The sequence below is a fragment of the Lontra canadensis genome, unplaced genomic scaffold, assembly GCF_010015895.1.
Source record: "Lontra canadensis isolate GAN:19392208 unplaced genomic scaffold, GSC_riverotter_1.0 scaffold24, whole genome shotgun sequence".
NCBI classification, from domain to species: domain Eukaryota; kingdom Metazoa; phylum Chordata; class Mammalia; order Carnivora; family Mustelidae; genus Lontra; species Lontra canadensis.
Genome location: NW_022631018.1, coordinates 10224116 through 10247388, shown reverse-complemented (window position 1 = coordinate 10247388; position 23273 = coordinate 10224116). Strand labels below are relative to the sequence as shown.

The following is a 23273-nucleotide window of genomic DNA, read 5'->3' as shown; positions in this document are numbered from 1 at the left end:
TGCTGCTACAGAGTCTGTGTCCCTCTGAAATTCATTCATGAAATACTAATCCCTGATGGGATGACATTAAGAGATGGGGCCTTTAGGAGGTGAGGAGGTCATAAGTGTGGAGCCCTCATGGATGGGACCAGCAGCCGTATAAAAGCTCCCTCGTCACTTCTGCCATGTGAGGACTCAGGGAGAAGATGGCTGTCTGTGAACCAGGAAGTGGATCCTCACCGTCACGTTGAATCTGCCAGAGTCTTGATGCTGGACTTCCCAGAATCTGGAACTGAGAGAAATGAACATTAGTTGCTGAAAAGAAATGTAGTCTATGGTATTTTTTTTTTTAAGGGGTAGGCACAGGGCCTTCAAGTGTGCTGTCCAGAGGGGGACAACATGTCTCTCCTCTGAAAGCTGCCATTGTGACAGAAGGCAGTAATTTTACAGCAGATGATTCTCCTATTCTCTGAGTGAAAAATAGCTGTAATCCAAGAAAGTCTTAACTTTCTGTTCCCTTGGGCCAAATGACCTCAAAGGACCCTACACCTGGTCGGAAGGACCATTGTCCAGGGCCCTGGCTGCTGCCGGCGCAGTCCCTTCCCTGGCAGCTCCCCTGGTCTTGTTCATCCTGTTTCTCACTCTTCTGCAAGCTCCCCACCCTCTGGTACCCCCTCTTCAGAGAAACGAATAAGCCCAAAATTCAAGGGACTCCCTGTGAGGGAAAAAATCTGAAGCATCAGGATAGTTCAACTTTTTGGTCATAAGGACATCTGGGAATTGTCTGTGATTACCCTTTAAGCCCATGTTCTTCCTATTAAAAAAAAAAAAAAAGTGAAAAGAAAGGAAAAAGAAACGCACTGGCTCAGGAGGGTGTAAGTGTAATTCCCAGTTCTGACACTTACTAATTATAGCATCTTGTGCAAGTTCCCTAACCTTCTAAAACCTCAGCTGCTTCCTTTGTAAAATGGAAACGATACCACCTATCTCACAGACTTAATATAGTAGACATTCACTCTGTTCCCAGGGGTTATTCATGCCCCCTCTTTTTTTAAAACGTTTTACTTGGAAGTAACTTCGAACTTACAGAAAAGTGGTAAGTATAAGAAGAGTGAAAAGAATGTCCATGTGCCCTTTACCCAGATTCATCTACTGTTAATATTTTGTCTTATTTCCTCTCTTCCTCTCTGTACATACACACACACACGCACACACATCCCTGTGTGCACACACATACAGTGGTTTGTTGTTTTTTTTTCCTGAACCACTTGGGAGTCAGTGGCCCTTCCCCCTCTATACCTTGGTATGTTATTTCCCAAGAATAAGAATCAGGATAGTCCCTGGATATCACTATGTAGAGTTTATCAACTTCCATAAAGTTAATATAGACACAACACTTTATTTATTTATTTATTTTTTAAAAGATTTTATTTATTTATTTGACAGACAGAGATCACAAGTAGACAGAGAGGCAGGCAGAGAGAGAGAGAGGGAAGCAGGCTCCCTGCTGAGCAGAGAGCCCGATGCGGGACTCGATCCCAGGACCCTGAGATCATGACCTGAGCTGAAGGCAGCGGCTTAACCCACTGAGCCACCCAGGCACCCAAGACACAACACTTTTTTTAAAGATTTTATTTATTTATTCAAGAGAGAGAGCCCAAGAGGAGGGAGGGGCAGAGGAAAAAGGAGAAGCAGACTCCCCGCTGAGCAGGGACCCTGACAGACAGACAGACAGATGCGGGGCTTAATCCCAGTACCTTGAGATGGTACTCAGGTACTCATGACCTGAGCCAAAGTCACATGCTCACCCATGTGCCCCTTCATATAGACACAATACTTTTATCTGCTTGAACATCTATGTTCCTGTATTGTCACTTGGTCTGAGAATATCACTCACATCATTTGGTCCCTGCAGGTCAAGATCAAAACTGCAGGTTTTTGATCAATCAGGGTCACACTTAGTTGCCTTGTCTCTTTGGTTTTCATTAATATGGAACATTTCCACAGATTTTTTTGTCCTTTAGTACCTTGACAGTTAAAACATACAGTTTTAAAAACAGAACGTTCCTTATTTTGGATAAGTCTGAGGCTTGTTCATGATGAGATTCATGCTATGGTTTTAGAAAGACTGAGTTCCCATCAGTACTTCTAACTCCCGTTCATGCCACAGGGTCCGGTCCTCCTTTGTCTCTCCCCATCCCCCATCAGTACGTTCCCTAGTCCGTGTGAGAGCACTGTCTCCCAAAACTACCCGAGAACAGACTCCTTTGCTTAATGCTATCGGACATCTCCAATGGTTTCAGAATCGTGCAGTCTCTTTTGAACACACTGGTGATGTCTGGAGGGATTTCCCACCATGTGACTCTTCTTTCTCTAAGATGAAATCTGGAAAACTCCCTCTCCAATTTTCTTTGCCAGTAGGGCACAAAAGAGGTGACCTGAGTTCCACTAGTCACATCCACCATGTTCAACCAACGTGAAATACTGTTTCCCATCAAGACAGGGGAGGACAGAGGCTCTACACGAAACGTCCATTTTACTGGGGAGGGTGGTGAATAGTCCGGATTTGAAGATTTATCCCTTTTCCAAGACAAGTACAAATCCCTTCAGCTATGAAATTCCCTTCAAGGTTGTGGCGAGTTCAGATCTCCTAGAAGATCGAAGGGGAGAGAGAGCGAGTGGAGGCTACAGCCAGCTTGATTCTAGCTACTAGAACTAGTCCCAAGGCTGTGAGTAATACTCATGGTCTCCCTTCTCCGTGACCTCTCCTAGACTTCCCTCACTCTCGTCCAACACCTCAGCTGCTTGACCCGGATGGGCTGCCTGACTGGGTCATCTTCATAGGCAGGAGAAGGTCAATGTTCTTAATTAAACTGCCTTTACTGAGTTTAATTGCTATCGCTGCCAAATTATTGCTTTCCCAGGAGCAATCCCAGTGAGTCCCTTGGGTACCCTCCCATCCAGGCCCCTCGAGGTAATTAGAATCACTATACTTTAACTCCTTTCTTTGCCCTCTGGTCCAAAGTGGCCAAAACAGCCAGGTGGCAGTCACAGCTCCAAGTCAGTGGAATCTTACAGTGCACCCTGCCAGAGCGATCTTTCTGGAAACCAGAACCTCTTACCTAACACAGTCCAAAGCTTCCGGGACAAAAAGCACAAATTCCTTAAGTGGGTCATGGGCTGTAATTGTAAAAGGTGCCACCTTTCCGTCACTTGGTTCTGGGGTTCATTCTTTCTAGCTGTTAAGGATTAAGTGCCATACAGAGGTCATTAGCTCAAAGCATAGTACAACATGGAGGATGGTACCACAACTCTGCAAAGTGTTGTACCCTCGCTTTGCCTGAACTGAGTTCCAAAAGGCTTGTTCACTACATTATCGGGTCAGCTATTTCTGGGCGTGGGATTCAGGCTGAGAATGGTAGACCACGGTCATGAGCCTCTTGCTGGCCCATCTTTCACCATCAGATGGGTCTCTAGTTCTGAGGAAATGTTGTCTAAGCTGGCACGTCAATGGATATGTGTTCTGGAACCTCTCAGATGGTGGTACTCCTTGAAGCCCTGTGGGCAGGGGAGGCAAACCCACAGATGTTGTTTACATTGGTCGTGGTCAAGTCAGCTCTCGGCACCCTCCGAGGTAGAAGGTCCGTGTAAACTTACCTGCTCCCGGATGGCTATCCGAACAATGTTGTTGTGAGACTGGGCTCTTGGTATCAGTCCCTGCCGGTGGCCAGTTGGGCTCACCTGGCAACAGCAATAGCTTTGGGCCAGATTTGGCTTAGATTTAGAAATTAGGTGAGGATCTATAATCTTCCATTATGGGGACCAGAGCCAACCTGCTGCTCACCAGCTATTTTTTTCTGATTATGCAAACCAAGCAATAGCCTGGGTGGCTGTTCCTCTATCCCACCCTCGGGAGGGGAACCATAGGTATCAGTTTGACTGGGATGGTCCTGGGGTATACCACCTGTCCCCATGTAATCATTACCAGCACACCTTTTCTCTCTTAAAAGGAGCTCAATGTGGAAAATAAATTATACGAATACCCGTCCCTTAGGAACGCCATGATCTATTAGCGGCATGAGTCCATGCAGAGAAGGTGACCCTGATCGCCCTTCTATCTTGTTGTCTCTTGTGAAATGTTCACCTTGTCCTCGATGATGAAGTGCTCCCACCTCGCCTCTGCAATTCGGGGATTTGGGTCATCTTTGCTAAGGCAGCCCACTTATACAGCGTCTTTCCCCCTACATCACCCCTAGACTCAAGGATAGTCCTTGTACCACTACCAACTGCCTTCCTACTCGTGTAACCTTTCTCGTCCTGTAATGGAAAGTGAGTGAAGTGAGTGTCCTCGGGTCTGGCCCACAGAACCAGTCAGGTGATTGGTTCTTAATAAAGAACTTAATTACTTAATAAAACCTTCTTTTTTTGAAGGCTTCGTTTATTTTATTATTTTATTCATTATTATTAATATTAATACATTAATATTAATTATTTTATTTTTAAGGTTTTATTTATTTATTTATTTATTTTTAAGGTTTGATTTATTTATTTGAGGAAGAGAGAGCATATGAGAGGGGGTGGGGAGAGGAAGATCAAAGGCAGAAGCAGACTCCCCACTGAGCCGGGAGCCTGATACAGGACTCAATCCCGGGACTCCAGGATCATGATCTGAGCCACCCAGGTGCCCTAATAAAACTCTGTAATATTCCCTTTTTCCTGACTCTTCTGACACCTCCTCTCTGCTACACAAGGAAGTCTGCTTTTTCCACTTTGCTTATCGTTGAGACGAGGCTTCAAAGACCCATCCAAACAAACAAGGGGATTGGGACAAGCTCCAGACGTTCTTGCTAAAACTAAATGCTGATTTCTGTAGGAGTATCCCCACATCAGTGACTTCTCCCCACGGAGCTTTCTGCTTCCCCCTCCACGCCCGCCCCTGGACTATAACATATTCAGGACGCACACGCGTTTCCACGGTTCCTGCCAGTGCCCATTAGCCAAGCCCTATAACATCTTTGGCTAGGACCCCGTTTCTCCCTGGAGGGGGACTTCTTTCCAGTGTGGCCTGTGCTAGCACTTGCCCTGGCTATTGGTGGAGGCAACAGGTGGTCTTGAGGAGAACAAGCTGAGAAGGAGGTTTTCTCTGGGCAGGAGCATTCACAAGGGATTCGAAGGGTCCAGAACTTTAATCCACTGAGACAGCCCTATTCCAGGACCCCGGGTCCCACTCTTTCCCTATCAGGCCTCTGACCCTGACACGGAAGCCTGCGAAGGCCATGTATTTAGGATCCTTTGCAGTTCTGCTCCTGTGTGATCAGGTCCTGGGTTTGATTTTATGCAGCAGGAAGTAAGACTCTTAAACTTGCCGAGGAGGCTCTCTGGCTTTCAGAGCATTCCATGAACAAGTAATTAATGGCACCGAGCCTGTCATTTTCTGTTCAAGGTCTCTCATACCTTATAATTATCATTGTTTCCAAACCGATGGACTTGCCACAGCTACTCGATCTCCTAATGTCTTGCTCTCCCCCCAATTCACTCCGATTAAACACATGTGAAATGTGCGGAGATCCCGCATATCAGAGCTCTAGCCTTCCCTCTTATCACCAGCGAAGGGTTCTACCGATTTCAGACGGGGAGGCCAGATAACCCCGAAATCCATCCTGAGCACTTGCTTTCTAGAACCACTTGTGGAACCCATTGTTTTAGCTCGGTTTCCTGGAAAAGCTGAATCTGAAGCAACACGCAAATCTGCCAGAGAACACAGCCAGAGTGAGCACGAGAGGGAACCAGGAGAGGAAAGGATGAGCAGCAGTGGAAGGTGGGACGTTCTCACACTGGTGGCTGCGTCACGGCCGGCTGCCGGGAGCCGAGGCTGGTCACTCGGTAGGGATGTGTGCTCAGCCGAGGGGGACATCTCCAGACAGGCTCTGCCGGAAAAGCACGCCTCGGAGCTGTCCACAGAAAGGGAGGACGAAGAATGAACTTACCAGCCCAGCTGTCTCTCACCTGCTGTTTTTCACCGATCGAAAGGAATTGATTCCTTCAGAGGCATCATCCAGCCCCTTCTGAGTCTAGAAGTCCATCCGCACGTGGGGCTGGCCAGCCTGTCTGTGCAGCAGCCACCAAGAGGGTCCTGCCTGGGACAGGTGACTGGTCCCTTCCAGATGACTGAACCGATCGGGCTGCCTGTGGAGGCAGCTGTGGAGCCCGGAGAAAGGCGACTCTAGCCAAGGTGTGTTCAATCCGTGCTATTAACCAGGCTATTAACATCAACAAGTGCTGGAGCTAGATATACAGACCCTCAGGTGGGATTTTGTCTGAAATACCTCTGAGACCCCAGCAGCTGGCACTTGAAAAAGGAGACACTATTGACCTGCTTTTCTTGCTCCAAACCTTCCACTACACATGTCTGCTAGTCCGGTCATTATGCCCTCAGACGGCAATGACCATGCTCTCAGAGGCTGAGCATCTAGTCACCATGTGTCCCTGTTCAAATCACAAGTTGGCTCTGGGTCCCACTGTGTGTGTCTATATGGCCACACCACCCTTACTGCTTGAACTTTCAAAACCCATCATCTGTCTGGCCTGGGTTCAGTGTTATGTAACACTAAGTACACAAGGAAATGAAGACTAGAGCTGGCTGGTCCATGCAATGAGCACAGTTCTGTAATGCAAAACATTTCTCAAAAAAAGGGCCCTCTGTCTCTCAGTCCTTCACTGGGACGGCACAGTTCGGTTCAGAAGCCTTCTTATCACCTTTCAGGAAAAGTAGCCAAATCTCCTAGCTCTCTTCATACGCCATGTCACTTGGGTCCCTATGGCACCCCGCCCCAGGGAAGAAGAGAACGGACAGCTGGAATTTGGGAGATGAACAACAAATGCTTTCCTCCCAACTGTCAGGGAGTTCCGGGGTGCCTGGAGCAGGAACAAGAACTGATAAACCTCTCTGGTCCATAGGATTTGATTCAGGTACAGCAGGATCCAGGCCCTGGTATAACAGGTGATTGTACTTGTTTGGACTTGGCCTGAGTGGGACACTGGGAATTGATGCCAAGGAAGGTGAAACTTGCCAGACGTTCTTCGATTTTTGCCAACTGATCACTTGGGCTTTGAGAGCTCCATTTTCTCCTGTGGGACTATGAGGCCAAATTCACATCCTGGGCACAAGGTCCTCATCTTCATGTCGCCTTGGAGACTAGAAACTCAGAGGAAGTGAGGAGAGGGGGTGGACTGGAGAGGGGAGGGAGCAGGGGAAGGATGTTCAAGATGAGAGCAGATCACTCCCTGAGGCGCGTGTTCTTTCAATGGAAAAATGAAACCTGAAGCAATTATATGGTGAGAGGATAATTTTCTTTCAGTTTCCTGATTTTTTTTTCAAAGGTGCTGTTTCATTTGCATCATTCAGACAGTTTTCTGAATTGGCTCACTTCTTGTAGTCTGAATGGACCTACATTATTGTTCTCATTGCTCAGAACCAGGTCTCCTGGCCCAGGCCCTGGCTCACAGCTGTACTCCAGGGCTTCTGCGGGTGCCGGCCACTCACTGTGCCCTCCACCACCAGTGGCTCTTCGATGACCATGTTCTTAATTCCAGGTTAACTTAGCATTGCTATCACAACTGCTTACCCTCCCAAAACAGGCACAGAATTTAAAGAGAAAAGATATTATGGCCACTTTCTTAAGTGTCCCTGAGAGAGGAAACCAGAGAATCAGAGAACCTTAGAGCCGAATAGACCTCCAGTGTGTGTGTGTGTGTGTGTGTGTGTGTGTGTATGTATTTGGGGGAGCGGCATCCTACTGCCCTCTTTTCAGAAAGAGAAGTTAAGGCATAGAACAGGCAAGTGGCTTGTCCTGGGTCACACAGCTTAGCCAATTGACAAACCTGGACTTTTGGCGTCCAGTATGGTGCTCTTCCTATCTGTTTTGTTTGTTTGTTTGTTTGTTTGTTTTTTACTTTCTCTTAAGGGAAAAAAAAAATGGGAGAGGGGTGGCACCTGGGTGGCTCAGACAGTTGAGCGATGGACTCCTGATTTCAGCTCAGGTCATGATCTCCCTGTTGGGTAATTAAGCCCCACACATCTGGCTCCCTGCTCAGTGTGGAGTCTGCTTGCCCCTCTCCCTCTTCTCCTTCCCCGCCCCTTCAAAAGTAAATAAAATAAAGTTGTTTTTTTTTTTTTTAAAGGGGAGAGAGAGAAAAAGGCGTCTTTAAGGCAAAAATATTTTGTGGAGAGTGTGCAAAGGCTCCCACTTCTCCATGGTTTTCAAGTAACTCTCCAGCCCCTGTTCTAACTCAAACTGTGAGAGAATAGTTGAGGCCTGGCTGACCTCCTGGGCCCAGCGCATGTCAGCATGGGTCCAAAAGGAATTTATTGATCAAGACTAATGTCAGAAGGTACATGCTGTGTGAGCCCCCTTGTTGGATTTGGAAAATCTGTAATGTGAGATTAAAAAAAAAAAAAAAAGATTTAATTTTGTGCCTTCGTGTGACAGCCCTTGCCTAAACCGTCCATCACTCCCTGCCAGGGGCAGGTGACTGTCCTGCCTTCCTCAGGGAACGAAGTTCTAAGGACAAGCCCTCCCACACCTTGGGGTCACTGCTTGGGTGGCTTTGTTTCTCCTCTGCTTCCCACAGTTGCACACCTTCGCAGGGCCACCATCCCTGGGGAAACTCGGTCTTAAGTCCCACGGACAAACGCTCCAGCCCCGCGGGACTCCCAGGACAAGACTGCGATTGGATTTCGCTTGGCCGCCCAGCTCCCCCTGCTCCTCTCCTCTCCTGCCCGGGAATCCCCGGAGCCAATCAGAGCGTCGCGGAGCTCCTGGTTGTAGAGTCCCGAGCCCGGGACCCGCCCCTCTTTGTTGCGGTGGCCAATGGACGCGTTCAGAACATCGGCGGCCGCCCGGGTGACTCGGTTATATGTCACAGAATAACATTCGAGAATGGGACATGGAATGAGGCGACGGCTGCAGCAGCCCCGGCAGCCGCAGCAGCCCCAGCAGCCCCAGGCCCAGGCCCAGCACCCGCAGCCGCCCCCGCCGCCCGGAGAAGCTCCGCGGCCATGAGGCCCCTGGCCGGCCCGAGGTAGGGTCGGGGGGCTGCGGCGCGCCCGCCTCGCGCCCCGCCCGCAGCCAGTCCCCCGGGTGCCTGGCGCTGGAACTCGGGGAGGGGTGGGGGCGGCGCCACTTGCACGGGCGCCTGGGGGCCGCAGCAGGTCCTCGCCCACCGGCTCCGGGAGGGCCTCCGGGCCGAAACGCGGCCGCCTTTGCAAGCCGAGGCTGCTGCTGCGCCCTCGCGGCAGCCCGGGCGCTCACGTGCGGGTACGTTCTGGGCGCGACTGGCGCTCTGCCACATCTGGCACCAAGGAATGCGTGGAGCCTTGCGGGGACCTCCTGCGCCTTCACGCAGCACGAGCCGTCTTTCTTCTCCCAACCCGTCCACTCCGCACCCTCCACGCTCCGTGGATCCCCCTCCGGGTGTCTGGGGGCGGGTGTGAAGCTTGGGGGCAAAATTCGAGTCGCCTTCCTCGGGAATTGCAGGGCTGCAAGCTCGTGGGCAATTGCCGGAGGGGTCTGTCGGCGCGCGGGGGGGAGAGGGGAGTGACGCGGGGCCACTCCGAGGCCCCACCGCCGTTGGACACAGTGCGCCCCACCTCTGGTGTCCACTTACCCGTGGTGTGTGCTGTGTCTCCACTGATTTCAGGCTCAGCCCGTAAGCGGAGCTCCAGCTCGCGCGTCCTGCGGCAGCCAGAGGCATGGAGAAGGCCGTCCCCGCGGGGCGCTGATCCCCGTGCAGCGCCCGCGCGCACACGCCCCCCGCCGCCGCCGCCGCCGCGCGCGCCCCGCACCCCCGCCCCGCCCCGGCCCCACCATGACCGGCTCCGCCGCGGACACTCACCGCTGCCCCCACCCCAAAGGCGCCAAAGGCACCCGGTCCCGGAGCAGCCACGCGCGGCCCGTGAGCCTCGCCACCAGTGGGGGCTCGGAGGAGGAGGACAAAGACGGCGGGGTGCTGTTTCACGTTAACAAGAGCGGCTTCCCCATCGACAGCCACACCTGGGAGCGCATGTGGATGCACGTGGCCAAGGTGCACCCCAAGGGGGGAGAAATGGTGGGCGCCATCAGGAACGCCACCTTCTTGGCAAAGGTCAGAGGCTTCGATGGACAGGGTGGGGTGGGCAATGATGGGAACACTTCAATCTGCATAGCAAGTAGAGGCGATGTCCATTTTCCTGGTCCGGTTCTGGACCCCCTTATGCTCCCCCATTCTTCCGGGCCGGTTCCCACCCCCTTTGCTTAATTGAGAGGTTTGTCTTGGAAGCCTTAGAAATGGGGGAGGGAGAGATTGAGGGCTTGCTGTCCTGGGACTGTGTGGTCTGGTGGTGCCCAGGGTTCTTTGAATCTCCAGCCAAACCCTGTTAGCTACCCCCATCACCTCCTCTAGCAAAAGCTATAAGCCACCTGGTAGCCACCAGGTAACACCAGTGTTGCCAAGAATGCTCACCGCCCGCCCCCACCCCCCAGGGATCCCACCCTACTTTTCCTCTTTGGAGACTCTAAGTCCTTCCCTGTCTCGCCCTTGCAAATGATTTATCAGGCTGTGAATGAATTTTGCAATTAACCAGTCAGATTTCTCAGCGTGAATCATTTCTAGACTTTTTGCCAATTCTTTTTTTCATGACAGTGACTTTCACCTCTGAAACTTGCAAAGCAGTGAACTGTCTCTTTTCTCAGCTTATCTGAGCTCCAAGAAAAAAAAAAAAAAAAGAAGAGTTTTGGCTATCGCTTAAAAGGGACTTTCCAGTGCACATGATGCATTAGTCTCCCTGGATAGAGATGGGGGCTCAGGAGCAAAACTCTTTCTACCTTGGAAAGAAGCCAGCAAGCAGACTGAGTCTGGTGGCCAAGGATATAGTTAGTAAGACGGAGGGAGGGAGATGTGTGGTGGTCACTCTATGGGACCTCAGAAAGCAAGCTGCGGAGAAATGCTGCAGAGCCTGGGGGTGATGGCATGGCAGATGGTTTTCATTGCCCCCTGGGGACACTGGTGTGGCTGAGAAGATTTCTGGACTGGTCTAGGAATGCCAGACCTGAGACCTGAAAGGCCATCTGGCTGAGTCCCCAACCTGGAGCATCTGGTGACCTGAGCATCTGAGCCCTGCAGGCCAGAGAGCTGCGTGTGCCCTTGGGGGGAGTGACAGGGCCCAGAAGCTTCCTGTTGCAGTCAGTTAGTGCTTTATTGCAGCAGGTCAAGGAGCCCTTCACTATGCCCAATGAGGACCTTTCTTGCTTTGTTGCTAGCTGTGATTTACCCCTGCTGGGCTTTCCTTGAGCAGGAGAACAACGCAGGTCTTGGCTGGCAGTTCTGACTTCAGATTTTTGTCCTTACTTGACTGAGGCTTGCTTTACTTAAGGAGGACCTGGGAGCCCTTTAGCCCTGGAAGAGAGGTGGCCACAGGGGACCGAGGCCTGTTCCTGCTGTCCCATGCTGCAAATCTAATTCAGCTCCCGACCGCTGACCCTTCTGCTAACTGTGGCTTTGTCTTTCTCCTGGCCTTGTGTGTGCAGACCCCTTTTCTCCCTAGGAATCAGGAAGTGTTTGTTTTGGTGGAGACTGCTCTCTCCTTTCTCAGCAGAATCCCTTCTTCCCAGAGACCTCGTGGGGTTGGGGAGCTCATCACCTCACAGGGCAGCTCGCCCAGGGCCTGGCCAGATTTGGGTGTTAGTGGTTGGGAAACTCTTGTCTTCAGTGGCACAGAAATTCTCCTTTTTCACCTTCAGCCCCATGTGACCACTAATTGTTGGGTTGCCCTTTGAATCAGAGCAGCACACCCCTACCTCCTTCGCTATTCATAGCTCCCTAGAATATTACAACACAGCCTTCTTGGAGTAAAAATCAAGGGACTGAATTCTAGTCCTGGTTGTGCTGCCTCTGGCTTTGTGGCCTCACTCACTTAAAAAAAACAAAACAAAACACAAAACTCTGGCCTTAGTTTTCTCATCTGTAAAATGGGAATCGACAAGATTTCATATCAAGTTCCTTCCAGCTCTTCAGTCCCTTGATGATATGACCCACGTGTCTCCATATCTCCAATGCTGAGCTGTGTGATAACAGAGTTGACTTAGAACAAGTCCTCAGGACCGTGACCTTCCGTCATTCTGCATCTTCCTTTAGTTCTTTGTCCTCACGTAGCTCCTTTCACTGTGTCTTAGTGTCACAGTTCCCAGATCAAAGCACTCTCCTCACCCTCTTTCTAGGACATTTGCTAGTTTGTCAGCAGTCAGTCCTCTAAAATAAGCACCTACGAAACACAATATTCTCAATGTTGTCTGAGTGGTTTAAAACACAGATTACTTTCCCCTGAGACCCGTACCTGATGTTTCCATTATTGTGGCTGAATGATGTGTTCTTAAAAAAAAAAAAAAAAGTTCCCTTTTTTACATAGCAACCACACCGTCTTATCTTTTCACAGCAACCTGAAGTCACAGCAGAACTCCCGCCAAGCCGGAAAAACCACAGGTCAAATGCGGACCTTGGCTTTTTGAACCTGAACTTAATATTTCTCTCTCTTACGTTGCATCATAATAGCGTGTTCTCTGACTCCATCTCCGTATCCCCTTCTCCCAGGTCCTGACCTTCCCCAACCCCTGACTCCTACCTAGGTCCTGAGACGGGAAACAGCTTCAAAACAGCTTTTGGTTCCAGGGACCACTTCTTTGAACAGTCCAAGGGCTGTTCTTGCTCTCAGCTGGACAGATTTTTTTCTTTGGGTCTGTGTCCTTTTCTCCTTTAGCAAGTGTCTTGCTGAGGACTTTGTATAGAAGAGGAGTGGTGGGGGCGCCTAGGTGGGTCAGTGGGTTAAAGCCTCTGCCTTCGGCTCAGGTCATGATCTCAGGGTCCTGGGATCGAGCCCCGAATCAGGCTCTCTGCTCAACAGGGAGCCTGCTTCCCCCTCCCTCTCTGCCTGCCTCTCTGCCTACTTGTGATCTCTCTCTCTCTCTGTCAAATAAATAAATAAAATTAAAAAAAAAAAAGAGGAGTGGTGGGGCAGTGGTAGAGGGTTGGAGAGTTTCAGGGAGGCTAACCTTTTCTGGCAATTGGATATAGACTAAGAAGCAAAGGAGGACAGGGGAAGGTACCAGAGCTTTAATAGGAGGACGGAATGATACTTCTTTGCAGGACATTTTGTAAACAGCCATGGGAAGTTCTGCCCACAGGTCCAGGTCCCTCTACGTAGGCGGGGGCAGGAGTGGGAGGTGAGGGGCTCAGCAGTCTGGGGGCTCACCCCTTCTGCAAGCCTCCTTTTAAATGTGTGACTGCAGGCCTCGCCCTTGGTGGTTACTGGGTCCAAGTCAGCAGCTGACTAGGTGAGGCGGGGGCTTTTCACAGAAAGTACGAAAAAGCAGCGGAGTCAGTTGGAGGATGATAAAGGACGAGAAGGGAGAGGCAGAGCGAGTGGCTGGCCCAGAAAAGACAGCAAGGTGTGCTAGGAAACCGCTCCTCCTGCTTCTCTTCCGGCTGAGCTGACCCTATCAAGGGGCAGCCAGAATGGATTCAGCAGGAAACAGTTTCTTAAAGACCCCATGTTTTCGTGCCTCATTCTCATGTCGGTTCTAAATTGGGAAAGAATTCACTTTTCGAGGACTCAGCTTTGCCTGAGCAGAGAGGTGTGAGACTGTGTGGGGAGAGTTTGCAGTCAGGGCCCCCTTCTGTCCCCTGCTAGCTCACACAGGCAGCACACTCCTGCCTCTGGAACCATGGTCTGTCCTTCCTGCTTGGCCCAAGGTTGAGACCCCCCAGAGCTCCATACCAGGTCACCCTCAACAGGGTCCTTGCTGCCCTTGACGCAGAGGCCCGGGCTCCATTCTGGGCCAGTGAGGGATGTTCTGTGCTGCTTCTCCGAGTTGCCTGGTGTGTCTGCACAGGTACCTGTTTCTTCCAGAGCAGGGACAACAAAAGTCTTTGCTTTCTTCTCATTCTTTCTGGTTAAAGATTCCTGGTGCCCGGTGTTCTGGCTTGCCTCCTTGCTTCCTTTTCTGCCTTTCTGCTGCTCTTGCTTATGGGGATGCCATTTGCACACCTGTGTCCACTGACATCATTTCTCCCTGCATTCTTTGGACAGGTGGTTCTGTTTGCCGAGAATGGGATGAGAAGGAGCCTGACCACAGAAGCCTTGCCCGTGGTTCCTTTCAGTATTCTTGAACAATTACCTTCCTATCCAGCCCATTCCTTCCTCCTGCCCCCCACCCCGCAGGGCCCCAGACCACAGGCCTGTGTAGAGAGGCTGGTTTTGACCTCTTCCCTCTGGATTCTGCCTTCATCAGCTGGGCTGTGACTTGAGGGGCTGGTGGCCGGTGGCAGGCGGCAGGCAGCAGGAACCTTGAGGGGAAGGGCTGTGGAAAATCTAGGCTGGGGTTTCAGGTGAAACAGGGGAAAATAACATGAGGGGGGACTCTTAGGGTCTGTCAAGGAGGAGAAGATAAAAAAAGAGTGTGCCAAGCACATTTTATAAAAAGGTTATAGCAATTTATGTTCCCATTGTGCCTTTTAAGAGCATCCCCGTCAACATTAGGTGTCCACATTTCAGAATAGCTCTACTGATTGGAGGTGAAGATGACATGTTGCAGTGGATTTACTTTGCATTTCTTTCTTTTAAGCTTTTATTTATTTATTTGTCAGAGAGAGAGAGAGAGAGAGGACAAGCAGGGGGAGCAGCAGGCAGAGGGAGAGGGAGAAGCAGGCTCTCCCCTGAGCAGGGAGCCCGATGCAGGACTCCGTCCCAGGACCCTGGGATCATGACCTGAGCCGAAGGCAGACACTGAACCCACTGAACCACTCAGGCACCCCTTTACTTTGCATTTCTTAAATTATTAGTGAGCTTGAAATTCTTTTTTGAATATTCACTTTTTTTGTGAATTGTCTTTTCATGACTTTTTAAAATTATGGTAAAATATCCATAACCTAATTTTACCATTTTAACCACCTTTAAGTGTACAGTTCTGTGCATTAAGTAATTCTCACTGTTGTGTTCCATCTCCAGAAGTTTTCCTTCTTCCCTGGCTGAAACTTTGTACCTATTCAACGTTAACTCCGTCTTCCTCCCACCCCTCAGTCCCTGGCAACCACCCTTGGGCTTTCTGTCTGTATGAATTTGATTGCTGTGGGAGCCTCCGACAGTTGGCCCCTCTTTTCCACTCTTCCGCTTTCTACGGTTTCTGTGGTCCATGGTTCCCTGCCCTCTGGAAGCAGGCGATCCTCTTTCTGACCTTTGGTCAGAAGGTCAACAGTAACCTAACGCCAGGTCACGATGCCTTACGTCATTCCCCTCGGTTTGTCTCATTATGTAGGCATTTCATCACCTCCTATGTCAAGAAGGGTGAATATACTATAATTAGAGATTTTGAAAACGATCATATTCACATAATTTTTATTAGAGTATGTTGTTATATTTGTCCTATTTTACTGATTGTTTTAATCTCCTTACCAGGCCTAATTTATAAATGAAACTTTATCATAGGTATATGTATGCATGGGGAGAAAAACAATATATTTAGGGCTTGGCACTATCTGCAAATTCAGGCATCTGTGGGGGGGCCTCAGAGTGTATGCCCCGCGGGTAAAGGGGGATGACGGTGTAAGAGGTATCATATAGTATTTGTCCTTCTGTGTTTTGCTTATTTCACTTAGTATGTCCTCAAGGTTTATCACGTTGTAGCTTGTGTCAAGGTTCATCATGTAGCTTGTGTCAAAATGTCCTTTTTAAAATTTTATTTTTATTTTATTTTATTTTTTTGTAGATTTTATTTATTTGTCAGAAAGAGAGAGAGAGAGTACACACAAGCAGGGTAAATGGCAGGCAGAGGCAGCGAGAGAAGCAGGCTCCCTGCCAAGCAAGGAGCCCGATGCGGGACTCGATCCCAGGACTCTGGGATCATGACCTGAGCTGAAGGCAGCGGCTTAACCAACTGAGCCACCCAGGCGTCCCTCAAAATGTCCTTTCTTAATGCCAAATAATATTCCATTGTATGTATATACCATATTTTAAAAAATAAGCTATGCCCAACATGGGGCTCAAACTCTTGACCCTCGAGATCAAGAGTCACATGCTCTACTGACTGAGCCGGCCAGGTGCCCCTATACCACATTTTGTTTATCCATTCACCTGTCGAAGGACATCTGGGTTTCTTCTACCTTTCGGGACATTTTTTTTTTTTTCATTAAAGACCAAAGAGTTTTCTTTTTTATTATTTTAAGTAATCTCTACATTCCATGTGGGGCTTGAACTCATGATCACGAGATCAAGAGTTGCATGCTGTACTGATGAGCCAGTCAGGGGCTCCTGAAGAGTTTTCTTAAAACTTTGAATGAACTCTTCATGAATGAAGGATATTAGCTCCTGGTCAAGACATGTCTGCAGGGGGAGGTGACCGTGTTCTCCTCTTCCACTTGGGTGAGAAGGCATCTTTGCGATGTTCCACGTCGAGTGTGCAGAGACTCAGGCCCTGCTGACTCTGTCTTCTAGTTCCAGGAAAGTGCAGACCGTCCAGGCTTCCCCAGGCTAGATCCGGAAAACACATCAGTAATGAAGACTAACATAGCCAGCCCTTCCAGAGTACCAAGCGCCAATGCCAAGTTGCCAGCTCTGTACATTAGGTCCTACAATCCTCACAACCCGCCCGGATGGTTTGAAGTAGGTGATAGTTTCCTATTTTATCAAGAAAGAAGTGGGCTTAGAGAGGTCATGGAGCTCGACAGGGTCCGCAGCGAGTAGGTGATAGACCAGGGACTCGGATCTGGTGTCTGTCTCATAATTAGCAGCCAAGGAGCCCGCCTGGTTTGTACAGTGCATTGTCCTGTGGGGGCATTGGCGGCCTGAGGTGCTGGTTGGGAGCTGGCCGCCAGCCTGAGCCCCAGCCAGCCGTCCCAGACAGCAGGGTGAGTTGTAGCCTGATGACATCAGCCCCTCAGCTGTCTCAGCTCCTCTCCCCCTCGCAGCCCTGCTCCCCAGCTGGGGCTGGTGGAATGTGACCACAGCTCCCGCACGCGCTCAGCCGGGTCTGAGGTAACCGGGCAGCTGTTTTTAAAAGCCTCTGGGCGCCACCAGGCTGCTCTTCTGAGGACCAGCTGCTGCCTGTTTCCCACCCCACCATCTGGGTCTTGTGGGCTCTGTTGGGCTTGGGGGGAGTTGAAATAATTTGGTGGTTGGTCCCCACAGCCACCCCTGAACCAAGTCCCTTGGCTATGGCAGGGCTCTGGCCAAGGGACACCCCTCTGAGGATCCGTTAGGTGATTGGTGATTCTTTGGGGTTATTTCCGCATGCTTTTACCATCTTTTGTATTAAATAGAATCAAACAGCACTTTTCTGTGCAGAAATGCTGTCTCATTCCCCTCCGTCCTTCCTCCATCTCTGTGTTCCCTCATCCCTGGCCTAGAGCTTGGAACATGTTTTGTCACATCTCCCCTTCTCTCCTCACTTCTCCGTGGCGTCTCTGGCACGTCCTTACGCAGAATTCCAGGTATGGGTAGATCCGTGGATGTTACTGCAAAAGCAAGGACAAGATTGATGCTTCTAGTGTTTGTAAGGGCAGCCGTACAAGGAAATATTTCATAATACATAATACATTTCCTCAGTGTGCACACACACCTGCGCACGGGGCAGGGTCACGTGAGCGAATGGTCCCATTGGAACCTTTTGCTCCCCAAAATTACTCTCCAAGACAGAAATGTGATTTGAGTGGATATGTTGTAAACAAAATGGAGTTTGCAGAACAGCTGTGTGTGTGTGTGTGTGTGTGTGTGTGTGTGTACACACACACCCTCACATTCACACACAGACACACACACACTCAGCACCTTGGCTGTGAAGTAGGGTGTGTGATTCGTTTCCTTTCTGCTAAAGGGGCAGTTACTGTGAAGTAGAAAGTTGCAAAGCCAAGAGAAAAGAGAAGCACTGAGAGGAGGCGAATGTCAGGTAGCATTTTTAGTAAATGCAGCTAAACTTGTGGAAGGTGTGGAAGGTGTAGAAGTAGGGAAGGGGCCCGCCACAGGCCCCAGGGCAGCGCACCCTCCCACGTCGCTGCGGGACCCGAGCCTGGAGAGCAGGGAGAGAGCCAGAGCACGCCCTTTGACGGTGTCTGTCCCTGGGGCCCAGCCAGGCGGCCCAGCACTGTCCCCAAGTCTCTCCACCAGCAGCTTCACCGTCGGTCAGCTAAGCACTAAATCCCCAGGGCCTCCCTTTCTCTGTTTTCTCGAGGATGAACTAATCGGCCCTGTGGCCCTTCTGCTCCTCCCTAAGTGGCTTATGCCTGGAGAAGCCTCCCCTTTCCTTCGGGGCAGCAGCTCTCCTAGAGCCCCAGGCTCATGGGGACAGAGTGTCTCTGTCACCCCCAGCCCCGCCCCGCCAGAGGCTAAGCTTCGGGGACTGAGACGCACACAGGGGGAGGAAAGCACACGCATCCCTTGCTTCCCAGGAAGAGACGGGCTGGGTGAGAAGCCCCTGCTTGTGCTCCCTCTTGGCCTCGTTGGCCGCAGTGCTCAGAGCTGCCTGGTGTCTCAGAGCCGGCGTCTTAGCTCTAAACTCCTGGGAAGAGGCAATTCCCTCCCCCACCACCCCAGTGTCACCTGCTGTTCTCTTCTCTTCCCGGTGGTGGTTAGAGCTTCGTGCGCTCAGTCATAGACACTCGGTGGGTGCTGACCAAGGGGCAGGCGAGGAAAAGAGGTGCCTGGGCAGCTGTGAGGGGTAAAAGGGTAAGATGGCTCGTGAGTCAGATGGGCTGCCCTTACCTGGGGAGAGTCACGGCCAGAGGGGGGTCTTTGCTAATCCACTGGGCCAGACTCGGGGAGGGGCTGCGATGGGCGTGGTGTTGAGGACCGAAGGCACGTGTGGCGCCAGGTTGCATTTCTTCAGGGCACCATAGGTCTCATCGCTTCTCCGCCTTTTGGCTAAGATCAAGTGCAGGGCACCGTAGGTCTTGCATTCGGTGGTGTCCCGGAGTATAATGGGTCAGAGTAGCCATGCAGCAAAAGGTCCAGCCATGCAGTAAAAATGTGAGGGTGACTGGGGCGCGCCTGTGAACACCCTGGGCCAGGCTGAGTGGGGGACACTACAGACAGCATCCTTGGCTTCGAGGAGACGACGCTGAGGCCCCTGTGGGGAGGCAGGCTGCGTTCACACTCACAAAACACAGAGGGCCGTAGAGAGCCGTGGTGCCCCAGGGCAGAGTGTATGCAGAGCGGAGCTCCGGCGAGGGACCCCATGGTCTGGGGAGACCTTGTGCGGGCGGCCGCCTGCTGTGCTTCCCGCCCCGTGGCTGCCCGCAGAGGCTGCACCCGCTGCATCTCCTCGATAAAGACTTCTCTCTCTACTGCTTTGCAGCCTTCAGTGCCGCAGGTTCCGAACTACAGGCTGTCGATGACGATCCCAGACTGGCTCCAGGCAATCCAGACCTACATGAAGACACTACAGTATCCTTCCAACCAGGGTCTGGGCGGACCCCACGGGGACGGGCGTGGTGACCTCGAGCCTTGTGGCAGGTCTGTCCCTGGCTGGTCAGCAAATGCTCCCTAAGGTTGGTGAGGCCGGACATAGAGGGGTGCCCCCGTGTGAGTCTGCAAGGCATGATTATGGGGAATGTACTTGCCATGATCAGACTTTTACCCTGTTAGGCAGGTGCGGGCTGGGAGGGCAAGGCACACTGAGGCAGCAGTGGCTGCCCGGAGTCCCTCTTCCTTCCTCCCCCTCCCCTCTCCCTTCCTTCATCGTCTTTGTTTCCCTCTGCCTCTCTTCCTCTACTGTCCGTCTTCTCCCTCTTCCCTTCTGGCCTTTTTTCTGCTCTTTTTCTTTCCTTTCTGACTTTTCTGCCTCCAGCGTGACTGCTCATGGTCTGTAGGAGACCCACCTGGCATTCCTTGCCTTTGGCTCCTCAAGAGCCCCAGACCAGCAGCCTTGCTCCCGTCTGCAGGAAGAAATGGAGCCCTGGGATGGGGGTCCTCTCCCCTTATGTGAACTTGGAGAAGTACAGAGGAGCCCTGCAGGGGCAGGCTGAATTCAGACCAGTCTGACTCTGGTCCTTCTCTCTGCCTGTGGCCTTGGCTTGCTTGTAGCCGGGGTTAGTTAGATCTGTTCTGTGGCCCCGCACCAGCAACACTATAAGAACAAAGGAGCAGGGGTGGCTGGTTCATAGGCTACTGCGGGTATTGTTTTCAGGGCTAGGAATTTTTCAGGCTAGGAACGTGAGCTGGGCTGTCAGAGGTGTCTGTGAGAGGGACAGACCGTTTTTCATGCGTCCGTGAACATCTCAGCACTAAGCCAGCATCAGATGCCCTACAGAGGCCGCTCTTGGCACCCTAACCCCCAGCACGTTGTCCGAGAAGTCAGTTCTCTGCTGACCTCTGTCCTTTGTCCCCAAAGACATAGAATTCAGCAGAAAGGATTTCATGGGGGCACTGCACACTTGTCCCGCGTGCCCCAGAAGAGGCCCTTCCTCTCTGTGCTATATGCAGGGATCTTTCCCGTGGATTTTTGTGTCCTCACTGAAGGGAGGGGCATACCAGAGGGGAGTAACACCAATCGCTACTGATTTGGATAGGCAGGTTACGTCAATAGCCTCTCAGTTCTCACTTCACAGGCAATCGTCTCCCTTGCATGGCATCTTCCCAGTGGAATCCTGAAGCCATAGTAGAGGGCGAGGTGGCACCAGCCTTCAGGGCTGAAGCCAACAGCTTGACCCTGACCCTGAGCAGGCTATCAGCTATTGGTGCTGACCCCCAAACTGGGACCCCTGGGGAACATAGTATAAACTTCCGCCAGGATAGCCCTGGGCCCCAAGAGCCAAGCCTTCCTGGGTGTGACTGACTTCTCACAGAACATTCTAGAAGGGGACGGAAATTACAACAGCTCCCCACTTCTGTCTAGGACGTGATTTTCACAAGGATCAGGCAGCCAGAGAGGAAAGGGAATGATGGGGATTCCCTGATAGGGGCTAATGTGCACGTGCACTACCTTCGTTCATTTGCCTGGAAACCCTGCAGCACATTCTCAGCCAACTTCTCACAGTTTGCCTGAAGGACCTGCATTTTCCTTTTCTTCTCTGACCCATAACGATGGTCACTGACCTAGATCACTGACCACAGAGAGGGCCGGAAAAGGGAAAATGCCGCAGGCTGCTGGGATCGTGCCCTTTGGTCCCCTGGCCGGCAGAGCCACTGCACAAAGAAGACAGAGCGTGACCTCCTTGTCTTCTGAGCAGACCTTCACGGGCACACCTCCGAGACCTTGCAGGTTCTGTTCCAGACTATGGCAAGAGAGCAAATACGACCATAAAACGAGTCCAATGAATTCTTTGGTTTCCCAGCGCATGGGAAAGTTATGCTGATGCTACCCCATAACGTTATCCAGAATAACCAGGTTGTTGGCCCAGAAGCATGGGCTTCTGGAAAGACAGATGCCCCCTGATCTCTGCTGCGTGAGGAGAGGCCTTCTGAGGGTCAGCTCGGGCTCAGTAAGTCCCTCACTCTGAAGGCAACGTTTACAAGAGGCTTCCCTCCACTCCCCCAACTCACTTTCTGGGCTCATAACTGTAAGGAACTGAGAAAGCAAGGCCAGGCAATATTTTGTTATTTTATTATGGATTTGTCTCACCTTACACACTAGGTGTACAGACTAGATCTATGAACAGGGAGAAAGTTATGCATTCAGGTAGAATTTTGGCCCACTGAATTCTACTTTAAATATACCAAGAATCTCATGGTTGGAATGAAATCTTTGCTCAAGTAAAAAAAAAATCGTTTTACCATGAGGATACGTAGTCCCTCATTTTTCTCTTTTCCCTCGAAGATTTTTTATATTGTATTTTTCAAAAGCTGGGCAAGCCTATATACGGTTATGGGCTCTTCTTATGGCCCAAGCTGATCATTTCCAGCCTGGTGAGCTTGTTAAAATCATCTTCCAGCTGTCACCCTGGAACCTCCAACACAGCAGTCCAAGGCAGGGTAGGGTGACTCTTAATGACATCGAGGGTTAGGACCATGGCCTGAAGTTGGAGTCTCCAGAGGTGGGGCCCAGGGTCTATTTATAATGACACCCCCCCACACCCCGCAGTTGTTATGCGAGCTTGTGTCTGAGTGTCAAGGCATCCCTGTGCCGGGAAGGGATCCTAACCCTCCTTGGGAGGGTGCTCAGCGCCCCCTACTGCCACTGCCTGTACCACCATAGGATCACACCATCTACTCTCCTACCCCCCCCAATGTTACAAGGTCTCCATTCATGAGCACCTTCCCACCATATGCTTTTTTTCTATAGGATTTTGCTTGAAGCAGGGAAGAGAAAAGTGTAAAGCAACTTTTCTTTAGGCTCTGAAAAAAAGATCTAGTCTGTGAGAGCATGGCATCAGGAAAACTTTGGTCTCCTTCAGAATGACCTGGCACAGGCTTGCCAGTCCCTTACGCTTTCTGGCCATCCAGCTAAATCCCAAGTTGTGGGTAATAGTGTCCTCTTCTCAGACTTAGTAACCATTGTCTAGTAGCAGTCCAGTGAAATGATGGTGATGTCTCTGCAGTAAGCTTTGCTGCAGAGACTGGACACTATTGAGAAACCTACTGCCATCCACCCACCCTTCTATCCATCATCCTTCCCTTCCATCCATCCATCTGTCCATCCAGCCACCCACCTGCCTACCCATCCCATCCATCTATCCATCCACCCTTCTGTTTCATCCATTCCATCCATCCATCCATCCATCCACCCACCCTTCTATCCATCATCCTTCCCTTCCATCCATACATCTGTCCATCCATCCACCTCTACGCCTCCATCCATCCATCCATCCACCTGTCAATCCATCACCCTTCCATTCTATTCATTCTTGCCATCTACCCACCATCCATCCATCTATACATCCATCCACCCACCTTTCCATCCCATCAATTCCATCCATCCTTCTTTCCTTCCCTTCATCCCGTCCACCCTTCCGCCAACCTACCCATTTGTCCATCCATCTGTTCACCCATCTATTCATTTAACATTTGCTAACTGGAATATGTTGGACTTGTGCCAGGCTTTGTGGGGAATATAAAGATAATAAATAAGTGGTCCTAAGAACCTTGTAGTCTGGTAAGTGAATTAAGACATATATTCAACAAACAGAATACAGAGCAGACTGAAAATAGCTATTATAAAGGTTCAAGGTGTTTTGAAGCTGAAGTTAGAAATCAGATTTTCAGGGAAGGACAGCAAGGATTAAGAGGCTCTTGGCAACCTTGTGGCTACTGGACACTTTCTGGAAAGCCCCTCACTCCT

At 50.8% G+C, this 23273-nt stretch overlaps 1 protein-coding gene across 8 annotated transcripts in view; it reads left to right on the top strand.

Moving 5' to 3' along the window:
- The first annotated feature begins 9005 nt into the window (after positions 1–9005).
- VASH2 (vasohibin 2) overlaps positions 9006–23273 on the top strand; it is a 37539-nt gene continuing 23271 nt past the window's right edge. For 3 of the 8 annotated variants that reach the window (XM_032862772.1, XM_032862769.1, XM_032862767.1), the window contains exons 1-3: positions 9815–10122; positions 16499–16666; positions 19353–19441. In XM_032862772.1, the coding sequence (XP_032718663.1) occupies positions 9847–10122; positions 16499–16666; positions 19353–19441 (533 nt within the window). In that variant the 5' untranslated portion in view covers positions 9815–9846. Of the gene's footprint in view, positions 9061–9705; positions 10123–16498; positions 16667–19352; positions 19442–23273 lie in introns of those variants that run through there. The other 5 variants (XM_032862776.1, XM_032862774.1, XM_032862768.1 and 2 more) reach the window with 3 other exon arrangements.